The 12,175-nt window shown below is 38.3% G+C and overlaps 1 protein-coding gene across 1 annotated transcript; it reads right to left on the reverse strand.

The window, feature by feature from the left end:
- Window positions 1–1,364: 1,364 nt before the first annotated feature.
- LOC117295466 (glutamate receptor 1-like) lies at window positions 1,365–11,992 on the reverse strand. The gene is made up of 10 exons (XM_033778134.1): window positions 11,736–11,992; window positions 9,618–9,806; window positions 8,247–8,495; window positions 7,535–7,710; window positions 7,129–7,182; window positions 6,593–6,877; window positions 5,833–5,940; window positions 5,110–5,244; window positions 4,483–4,731; window positions 1,365–4,100 (listed from the first exon to the last, which is right to left on the reverse strand). The coding sequence occupies exons 1-10, from the start codon at window positions 11,812–11,814 to the stop codon at window positions 2,871–2,873; spliced, it is 2,754 nt and encodes a 917-aa protein (XP_033634025.1). The 5' UTR covers window positions 11,815–11,992; the 3' UTR covers window positions 1,365–2,870.
- Window positions 11,993–12,175: the final 183 nt, after the last annotated feature.

Consider the following 12,175-nt stretch of genomic DNA (forward strand, 5'->3'; position numbering starts at 1 on the left):
TTTTCTGTTGAAAATGGGCTGAAATCTGATGAAATCACAACGGGTATAGGTTTGCATATTTTTTGTCTTGAAATGGGCTAAAATTTGATAAAAGCACAAGGGGTAAGTCTTGTATTTTTGTCTTGAAATGGGCTAAAATCTGATAAAAGCACAAGGGGTAAGTCTTGTATTTTTGTCGAAAATGGGCTAAAATCTGATAAAAGCACAAGGAGTAAGCCTCACAAAGTTGGTTGAAATTTGGCTAAAAGTTGAAGAAGCATTTTTGTTGAAATTTGTCTAAAATTTGATAAAATCTGAGCAAGGCATATTTCTTTCAAAAGTTTTTTGGGGACAAAATCGCTTGTGAGAAAAATTACAACTTAGTTTAATGAAAAACATTAAAAACATAAAGTCTCTTCACGTTTGCAGGGAAAGCTGTTGTTTATCAAAGTATTTTTTTAGAAGCACTGTACACCAAACATTCTTTGCAGGGGTCTTGACAGCTCCACTCATGCAGGATTGTTTTGGCCCCATTCCTGTATTCGACCATCAACGAATTTTTGTTCCAATATTATTAAACATCTTGACTGCAACACAGTCTGAAACTGAAGCATGATTAAACTTACATATCTGATTGATCGAGTGTTACATTAGATCCGATCAGACCAGTGGTTCTTGAGTCGTTACTTCTGCAAACTGTCTGCGGACGTAGGCAGCTAATCCAAGTTGTATTAATCTACTGTTTTATTCAGTCAAAGCCATTTCACAGACAGCTGTAGTCTGAATAAGCTTGATGTCACCATGAAACCTGGTAGTATAGAATCCAGATGCCCAGCCAAGTCCATCGAGGATATTTTGAGTTGTATCTTTTGATTCATTGGAAAAAGCAATACTTCCCCAAACTCTCTCCTCGCCGAATCCAAAATGCAAATCAACCTTGGAATGTGCCACCGGACTACTTGACACTCGTACACGTCATGGACACTGATTAACAACAATAGACATGGAATACTCCAGTCACAACAAAGCTTTCAGAACCAAATCATCACCTGACATTCCACTGGTGCTGGTTGTTCAGATTTTAAATCGATTGAATGCTTCCTTATGAGGACAGTTCCGCAAATCTGACCCACACCGCAGAGGAAATAATCACCAAGTGCACTTGTTGATTATTTCCTCGAACAAATAGTCAAACCCAAAACGATTTTCCTAGTCTGATCATCCTGCTACATCAACCATGTCGTCTTCACCAAATGCTAACTAAACTACAAAAACTCCGTTAACTATTTAATGCATTTATACCACAGATATTTTTGGTTGGTAGCAGTGTGCAATAGCTTAATTTATTTTTTCACACTTAGAAAAAGGTGACACATTATAGAATATAAAATATCCCGCGGTTAGTAATTTATTAAACACCATTCAAATATTTCAACTGTTAACCAAAATATGACAAAATCAAACTGAAGTTCTGATTTTCTATTCTAAATGTTACAAATCAAGATAGTATTTAACATACGTTTGGTAAAATATCTTGCAAACAAGTAAATACATTTAATCATTGTAAAATCTATACATGTGAAAGAATTGCTCTTTATGATTGAGCAAGATTATTCACTATGACAGCAAAGGATACACACCACACAGTGAGAACAAAAAAAGTGACAGTTCGTGTGACACTGTCTGACACCCAAGTTCGTCCTTGTCATTTGATTGGATGATTGCTGGTCACGTGGGCTTGGCCTACGGGAAAACAACGTCGCAGTGGAAGCCAGAACACAATTTTGTACATTTCTGTAAATATTTTTGCCATCAAACTACAAAGATCTACCTACCTGAATGTTTTATTGAACAAATAATTATAATTTTGCATTCGAGCAACGGAGAGAATATTTTTCGTGAGTTGAAAGATTGAATGTCCCATTAACAGGCAAAAACGTTCATTATATGTATAAAATAACATGATAATTAATTAATTGACTGTTGTTTTGAACTATTTAACAAACAAAATCTTAAGAATTGTGCTTATTGATGGGTGCTCGTGAGTTACTCGTGACAAAGACACGCCCATTGCAGGGAATTTTCTTTTTACAGCTGTCTTTTAGGTGTCCGTCTAGAGCTTCGTAATACTAATAGTGTCTGCAAAATCTAAAGCTAAACGAGCAAACATTTTATGTATGACGATACATGTACAAAAGTTTTAATCCGAAAATATACATTCCGAGCCTCGAGACCAGTATTAAACTAATATTCGCTAGCTATTCCTAAAAGAGTTGTAAATTTTCCAAATATATACAAAAATAGATTGTCCGCGTTTCAGCCTGAACACTGTATAAACCCAAGGTAGGAAACCAAAAATATAATTTTATAATGAGTTTCTAGTACAACCTTTTCCGCGAAAATTAACAAGTGTTTATACAAAATGGTCCACACGTCTGAAAACGAATATTTTACTACAATCACTACGCATCGTTAAAGGCATGTTGGGTGGGGTGATGTATGTCTTTATTTATAACTGATGGTAAGGTTAAGAACTGAGAGTTTGAAGATGATCTTGTTCTACTATTTTCTTGTTCAGTGTTGGGCCTTTTCTAAACTTCGGCTTATTCCCCAGCTGGGACCCAATTATCCTTTTAATGTTAAATACACCATGCAAAATGTACACTGCTTCAAAATTGATGTCGGAGCCCATACCTTAGAGATCCAAGCCGACGTTTGTAAAAGGCCTTTGTTCTTAAAGTTCCTTTTCCATTCTTTATTCTCATAATATATGACCTTAAACGCATGTTGCACATCATGACATAGAAAATGTCACTGTTGTTAATTCACTTTTTCGGAAACAAAATATAAAAGGGAAAAAAGACAATACAACATTGAAGTTAGTATGTGTTTCAAATCCACAAGTTTGGTGATTTTTCGGTTGGTTTGGCACCGTAATCATAGCCGTCATTTCGGACAGGAGGTGGGGTTGACGAGGATGGGTTGTCGGTAAGACGAATGCCGTTATCCCCTTGCCGATTACGACGGGCGACTTGGCCAGTCGGTGGTAGCTGTGTACCTGAATTGGAGCAACTCCCATACTGCCAGAAACTCAAGACATCTATGAAGAATATGATGACACTAAGAACTACACCCATAGCTAGGACGTAGTATATACCTTCCAGATCATTAGCATTGATGGACAGAAGGCTCTCCTCCTCCCAGATCGTCTCATTCTCGCATTTTTGGTCCCCGAACCATCGCCTCTCAGCCAGGTCTTGCAAGACGCCTTCCTGACCCAGCTTATTCATGACGTATGTTATCTGGTCTCGGAGCGGAGAGCCAGAAGGCGTGGCAAAGGCAAACTTGATCTTTTTGACAGGGTCACCAGCGATGTACAGGTCGCACCAGGGACCTTTCTGGGTGTAGAATGAAAGCATGATCTCTTCACTGACTAGGGCATAATGTCCATTGTCGTTTCGTACACGGAGGGCGCCATCTCTCAACTTCTGTACGAATGGAGCTCGATCCAACACCCCCATAAGTGTCATCAGCTGCTGGTCATCTGGATTGGTAGACATGGAGTAGTAATTGTGGGTGGGGCTATCCCTTACCATGCCGATTTTGAGGAGTGGCTCGTTCAGAAGATCCACTGGGTCGTTGATGAAGAGAATGGTTTTGTCAATGACTATGAAGTCACTGAGATTCAACATGAAGAGGAACAGCATGACAATACAGAAGAAGAACCATGTTGCCAGCATAATTCGACCAGAGTAAGACTTTGGTGATGACTTGTGACCCTGCCAGAACATGATGCATACGAGCGTCCATGCTGAGTTGCGAAGGGTATAGCTGTCGGCCTGTTCTTGTGTAGCGTTTCCTGTGGCAGCCTGTCTCCTATACTCCAGGGGGTGGTATCTCATGATGAGCCATATGGCTAAGATGGCAATACCAAGAGCAAAGAGGTTGACCAGCCAGGTATCCCAGTGGAATGAGAAAGCAAAGTTAAAGGGGAAGTCGCGTCTCCAGTTAGGATGCTTCATCAGGGTCATTATGTTACTCTTGACGAAGTGTTTAGAGAAGTCGATGACTTCTTCTCTTGGCCTGGTCACGGTAAAAGCTGCTGCTGCTAGATCTGCATCCTGAAATAGCAAAACAACAGAACATGAACCTCTGATTTAATACAGGGAGAACTGAGGACATTAAACCCACACATACATAACTCAAACTGGTTCGTCACCCTAAGTCCCCAATAATGATACATCTAGGAATGATCAAAGAACCTCTTATTGGATTTCAGGACGGGGGACATGGGACCCAAATAAGCGAAATATTGGGGTCGATTTCAGAAAGACAGTCCTAACTTAGGACTAGTCCTATGACTCTTTATAGGAGATACTAACAATTTAATGCTAGTCCTAAGTTAGGATTAGTAACTGGTCTTAACTCGGGATAAGTCTTAATTCTTTGTGAAATCCAACACAGGTAAAATACATTCTTGGGAATGATCTTGGAACCACTTACCGAGTCCTGTAATTCCTTGACTAGGCCGTCCCATTCTCCAGTGTTTGGGTTCCGCTTCCCGTAGTATCCCTCCGAGACTAGCTCGATTCGATATTTGAATTCCATGTGCATGTCCTCCTCGAATACTCTCTTGACATGTTGGAGTAACTCTGGAATGTAACCGATGTAACGGTCTAAACCATCATTCTCTTCAACCTGACGAGTCTCGCGAGTGTAGTCACGATCCTTTAACATCATGAAAGGTGGCTCCTATAAACAAATAAAAAGGATGAGGTGTTTTACTGGTGGGTCTACATTTTATTGCCTGTCCGGAAAGTCAGATACTACATTGGTCATATTGGACAATTTACATCTGTTGGCATAATTTCATCATCAGCTCAAGTGTTATACAAAGTCCGCATTTCTTTATAATTACCTAAAGTTGTTAGAAATCAATCTCCATAAAATATATAAGAATTCATGTTTTCTTCCATTGAGCTCTTAAAAAACATGCCTGCAAGAAGTCCGGTCTCTGTGGCTCTGTTGTAAACATGCGATGTCACAGGTCACATGGTATATATACCGTGAAGGATTCAGCCAATAAATGCTGTCCTTAGATTTAGAAGTCATGAATATTCATCAAATTACCTCAATGGATAGTATTTTGATGTACCCTTGATCAGATTGCCTGAATGGGAACATGTCTAGGCGACCCTTGCCCTCTGGCCACTTGACTCCTTTCTTCCGCTCGTAATGGTCGATGTTTTGAGTCCATCTTCCGGCCTAAAACAAAACAAATCGATGATTAATTTCGTGACAGGAAAAGTATACATCTTGTTATGGAACCGATGTAAATGTAGATGTAGACATTAAAACTAATCTGCTAAAATGTCATTTCAAAAAGAGGTCAAGTCTTTGAGATACCTCTTAAAATCAGGAGCGATTATGTCCACACAGGAAAAATAATCCCAAATAATTTAAAGCACAATCTGAGTATTCTCATATTATATACCAATTCTGGCGCCTAAAAAGTTATATCTTTTTCCATTACCAAAAGCTTGTATTTCTTTCAAATTTAAGAGTGATAACCAAACGTATACAATCCCTTTCACATGATGTCATGGCAATTTTAAAACTGAAACGAATATAAGGCTATAACGTCGACCATTAGGAGGGTTACACAATTTTTCAGTTTCATCAGTTATTAAATTTGTTGTTTTAACATTAAAATTAACGAACTTACAATAAGACTTCAACCAATTTGGCACTGGTTTTTTTTTACCAGAAACGGGTCACTTGTTCACGATTTCTGCAAAAACATGCGCAAGCTAATTTAGTCGTAAATGATGTCGTGAATTTGTGTTTGATTACCTGTAGGATGTTATGCTTGTCTTTTCCCATGAAGATGTTGATCGTGTAGTTGACTCGATCCCTGTTTTCATTGAAAGCCACTTCGCCACTCAGTCCTTCATGGGAGATCTACAAAAACCCAAATAATGCTATCATTCACCCAACCGTCTCTTAACATAAAAGGCACTGGTCACCTTTTGTAATTATCAAAGACCAGTGTCCTCACTTGGTGTATCCCAAAATATTCATAACATAACAAAACCAGTGAATTTGACTCAATTGGTCAGCGAAGTTGTAAGATATCAATGAAGAAAAGGCACCCTTGTTGCACAAATTTGTGTGCTTTTAGATGCATGATAAAGGGGGTCATGCCTAAAGTATTTTATTATCTCAAAAACTACGTTACTTTAAAAGAAGCCGTTTCTCCTGCTTACAGTTATTTTGAGCAATTACCAAAAGTGTCCAGTTTCTTCTACTTCAACGACACGGAGAACGCAATGTCAACCGGGTTAATATCAATAACTACCGGTACTTTTTCAAAGTAATAATTTTAAAGAACACATGCTATACTCGAACCCAAATTATTGCTTTTTTACTATAGATATTTGTCGGGGAGTATTATTGATAAGTAATTGCTGTATACATTTATTAAATTGAGAGAGGTTTTGAGTGAACGGAAAGTATAGATTATTGTGGTGTACAAACCTTTTGCATGGTCGGGTCTAAGTCACGTACGATGTTTTGAGTGAACGGAAAGTATAGATTATTGTGGTAAACAAACCTTTTGCATGGTCGGGTCTAAGTCACATACGATGTCTTCTCCACATTTTGGGACTGCTTCAGGCCATCTATTCCACTCTGCATGATAAGCCATCACAGCTTTAGCCATGAACACCATAGAATCGTACGCGGTTCTCTGCCTGAACGGCCACTTCCTTGGAGGAATGGGGTTTCTGGTATGGACATCTTGATCCACTCCAAAGACGGTTTCCATCTTAAAGCGAGTCAAGAAGGAAGTATGAATCCGAAGCTTGTCGTCCAAGAAGTTACGACTAATTGGAGGCTCCTGGAAGGGGAAAAACATCAGAAAGAACTTGCTGAGTTGATTCAACTTTATTCGTCATATTTCCTTGGAACATATTATTTTCAAAACGATATTATTCTGTCTGATGAAACATTGGGAACAAACAGCAGATGGAGTTCAGGCAAGGTCTACATGGAACTCACATGTCCAAATGGACTTTTAGAAATAAGATAATTTAATACATGTCTGATGATATACAAGAAATTTGCAACAAAAATAAGAGTCTCACTTACCATGTTTCCAAAGATCCAGTGATACTTGTCACCAAACATACCGCTATCCAACATCTGAATCGGAAAATTAATTCAACTTTAGATTTAACTTTATAATCTATAATCTAAAACCATTACGAACATTACAATAATTACGTACATAAACTATGTAAAGAACGGCTGTTCAAAACTGTTTTCATAATGTTTCAGACTAAATAAAAAACAAAAACAAAGAATTTTCCCAAAAATATTAAAAGTAGAAATCAAAGGAACAAACAAACAAACAAACAAACAAACAAACAAACTAGAGAAAGACTCTCCTAGGGTCAACGTCAGGCCATGTCTACTGTCTGCATTTTAAGCAGTTTGCAACAGCTACAACTTGTTTCGGAAAAACGAAACAAAAACAAATAAACAAGAAACTTACCCAGTCCCTTAAGTCCGGTAAGAGTTCTTCCTCATGAACGTAGAGAAGATAATTCTGAATTCTTCTCTTCTTGAGATCCTTAGCCATAACATCCCAATCCTCAGAAATCTCATAAGGCACTATATGCCAATCATTATCTTCTTCCATAGCCATTAACATCAAGGCCACGGAGTAAGCTAAATGAGCAAGGCAAAAACAACAAGTTATAAGAGGGAAAGAAGCAAATCTAACAGTAGGTCCTAAACAAGAATAATAATAAGAGAAAATAAACATGTAAGAGCCAAACATATTGTTATATGTTTTTAAAACATACATTAGCCGACTTTTCGGAGTCACAAAAAACGGATGCGTTTCCACTGGTTATCAGACTCTGCTAGTTATATGGGTATACGACTGATAATGTTCAATCCAGTACAACACTCGGTAGTGCATTATTAAATCTCAATATTTATGACAGACAATTCGTGAGAAAATAATTATTGAATGAGATGTAGTAGGCATCGGACCACATGCTTATTAACAAATGATCGTTTATTTCTCACCAAGTATGACATTTCATACAGAAATATTTCAAGGGAGGTTAATTATAGTATCATAACAGTTAGACCGTTTAAGTTTTATGTAAATCTGTGATCTTAGACGAGTTTTCATATTATGAACTTGGTTCCTACTGGAATCTGAATGCACTAAGTATCAAAGTTTGTTTTTTTACCTGAATCTCCATCGTAGATGAATATGAAGTCTTGCCATTTGTAATGATTGATTACGCTAATCCAGAGGTCCATTAGGTCTGAATCAGTCATTAGCATCTTGTAGGCATTAGAACCTTCAGCTTGGTCTAAGGCTATGACTGGACTAAAAGCATCACCTACAATCCGACCTGTATGACCGCCACAGTTTGGACACATGTCAGATGGTATGATCAACCCATGCAAATCAACCGAGCTAGCAAACGTACAGGCTGTCAAACGAAAAGAGAGAAGAGTAAATCAACTCTGGTTAAAAGACAAATAACAACAACGATTCTAGACTTTTATCTGTTCCCTAAAACCTTTTAAAAACTTTCTTGACCTTTTCCTTTCAATATTCCCTGGATTAGGAAGAACCATAACCTTTTCAGTAACACTTCACTGCAGATGGCACGTGACCTTTGGCCTATTCAGGATGCACGTGGCGGAATACACAGGTACATTCTGAACTAAAATGCATTCCTTATAAAAGCACGTTTATGTGCCATATCTTGAGACTGCTCTTGCTTTGCAGGGAGCATTGGAACCAAATAATTGTTAAAAAGTCATTTTTTGTCGTCTTTCACATAGATTATAAAAAGTAAACTTTGCCCCACCTAAGACTAAGAGCCATTTAGAGCGTATGGTTGACCTTTTAGAGAATATAAGCTGCACCAAACTGATTGTTGGATAGCGAAAGGATTTGACCCCATTCCACGTGTGGACAATAGTCAAAGAGAAGGTCATGTTCCAAATTGACACTTTCCAATACAAAACACAATCATAACACACTTTGGGTTTATAATTATTGTTCAGAAACTTTGAAGGGAGAAGTAATTTTTGTCCAGAAAACTATTTGACAATTTGAGTCATTATGGGTAACTATGTATTGATGTACACAAAACAAGTCTCTATAGAGTCAGATTTGACCCGCTCCGGGTTAGACTAACCGAATACAGCATGACTGCATGGCTGGTCAGACTGACCCAACAAGTTGTCAAAAAAGTACTTCAGATCAGACTCTCACCCTTTTCAAGATAATTTTGAGACATCAGACTCCGGGTCTAAATAACCTAGGGATGGGTCAGAGCCCACGGGAGCGGGTCAGATCCCAGGAGGACCCGGGTCAGTGCCCACGGGACCCAGGTCCAGGTTAAAATGCACATACATTGTTTCTCGGGGGATTGTCTTTTTGTGTACATTTTAAAATTTAATTTTTAACTTTTCTTAGAGATGTTTAACATAAAACTCAATTCAGCCTCCTTAAGGCTGTGAAGCTTTTATTTGTAGGAATAAACCAATCAATTTGGGTTTGTTCCTCCCTCTGCACTATCTACTTGGTAAAAAGCATTTACCTGCTCTAAGAGCTTGGGGTGTGTTTGGTAGAGCCCACTCTATACCACCAACCGGTGCATAGTTGTAGATGGAAATCCTGTCTCTACCATCATTCGACAATTCCCGGTCCCTGTTGATGAACACGGACGCGTCCGTAAATAGATTCTTGTACAAATCTTTCTCGTGGGTGTTTGCGCCGTACATTGCACCTATCAAAACAACAGAATAGTTTACAATTACTCCGATGCATCTGAATATCACTGAAAATAATGGGTTAAAGAATAATGAGATTTGATTCGACATTGTCAACCGAAGAAAGAAACATGGCAGGAATGCAATATTGAACAATAGGTCTTTCTCTTTTTATTTTGGAGAACCAAAGGGCTACAAGTTACCCCCTAATTGACCCTAATAGAGTTAACATAATTTGTTTTTCTTTTTCTGAAGCACGCTGATATTTTTTTCAAATAAGGTATAAATGAATGAGCCCATTGCCGAATGAGCATACTGCCGATGTACAAGTACATGTATAAACACTTGGTACCAACTTACTGCAAAGTCAGAACACCAAGTTTGTAGATACATTTCAGCTAAAACTGATTATAATTAAAGTAGTCATCTTAGGCATGCCATCTAAAAAAGACGCTTGCCAAGACAGCTAGAAACGTATCTAGAAGTTTTCTGGGGATGGATTTTACTCACAAATTTCAAAGAAAACAAAGAAAAGGAGAGAAAAAAGCGAAACATAAATACTTTTCGGAATGTAATGTTCAACCAGCCTAGTTTTTTTGTTTAAAAAACCCCCATGAAAATGAAGAATCAAACAACAAGGTATACTTCGCTACTTAAGTCACAATTACTTTTGGATCATCTTTAATTAGCATATTGATTATACTACCATTATGCTTGACTCCAATCACCACTTCTCTATCACCACCTCCAAGATCAACGCGGTCACCCGACCTGATTACTATCAATATGATCATCGCAATCATCGTAATCATTATCATCAACATCCTCATCTTTATTATCACATGATTATCTTTATCATAATAATTAACGCTATAAAAAATCCATACCATCTTAATAAGCATCATGATCAAAATCAATATAATCATCCTGATTACAATCATCAACGTAATAAATCATAAATAATGCAATCATCTTGATCTGACTCATGATCATTCCACAATCACTGTCTGTTCACCTCAGTCATCTCAACCTTATTAGCCACATTCCAATCCATCCAACCCCCATTGGATGTATCCTGATTCCGATACACACTTGCAAACAGCGTGGGCCTTCAAATACTACTCATATCAGACACAAACATATGAAGCTTAGCGTATGTACAAAACCAGATGAAACGCTCTCTACCTTCACGGTGTTTCCATCCAACCCCACCCCCCCCCCCCCCCCCCCCCCGTTCATGCTGACCTCTTCTATATAGCGCAAACCCATATTGGTCAGCTTCCCATTGACCCGTAACGCAGATTACGCATAAGAATCAGGAAAACATCCAGGAAAACGAACTAACTCTTCGCAAAATAACTTACAGTGACACTAAATATTTGCTTATTTTGTGAAATTCAAACACCCACAAAAAGGCTTCTCACAGAGTCACACCGGAATGCACAGCACCACAGCACCGTCAACAATGACGTCATTATTTGTGGAAATGCATGTTTGGTAAAATTGTGACACCACACTATCTGACTGTAAAATCGGAAATTAAAAATACTCGGCTCCTTTTCTAAGAAATCGACTGTAAATTAACATGAAACACTAAAACAAATTTACTGCATTCACAGAGACACATAACTATGCACAATTGAGATAAAACTACGACAATTAACTTTCCCTGGTCGTTTGTAATTATGAAATTATGCCATGATGACAAATTAGTGGCAAACATTGGAAGTGTGACGTTGACACCGCCATAGACAATCGGTTTAATTTTAATTTATTCCGACCATCTTAACCAACATGAGTAGGCCTAAAAAATAACACGATACTTTGTAGTTGAATTAGCTTTTAATTTCCCGTTTTCATTGTGAATAAGTGCGCCCAAATTCAAACTCAAAGTCAACGATTTTGACAAGCAATCTGGAAAACAAAAATGACGGAATGAAACTTACCAATTTTGTACTCGAATGATGTCGCATAACCGATTAGGGCTAAAACCAACTGAACCGCAATCCATCCATGGACAGCCATTTTCGTCAACTCTTGGTCGGCCTTCCTCTCTCCCTTTGAAGAACACCTTAGAGGAAACTTGGCGGTAAACAACAGTTGGCGACAAATTATGTTCACATCAGCAAAATGTGAACGGTGAAAAATGGGTTGTTCTCTTTGAGCTAGTCCTCGTCACGTAGCAATGTGAGCGACAAAACCCTCTTACTGTTTCGAAGCTCAGTCCGCATAGATTCACCAACCGCTACATGAAGTAGATCCAAGCGGCTTGATACTGGTTTACGTGCACACTACGTCCTCTCACCATGCCTGCTGGACTGCCAACAAATTATTCAAATCTAAATTTCAGATGAGTACACAAAAAGTAGTTCCTCTTTTCACGACA

This window comes from Asterias rubens, chromosome 10 (assembly GCF_902459465.1).
Source record: "Asterias rubens chromosome 10, eAstRub1.3, whole genome shotgun sequence".
NCBI classification, from domain to species: Eukaryota; Metazoa; Echinodermata; class Asteroidea; order Forcipulatida; family Asteriidae; genus Asterias; species Asterias rubens.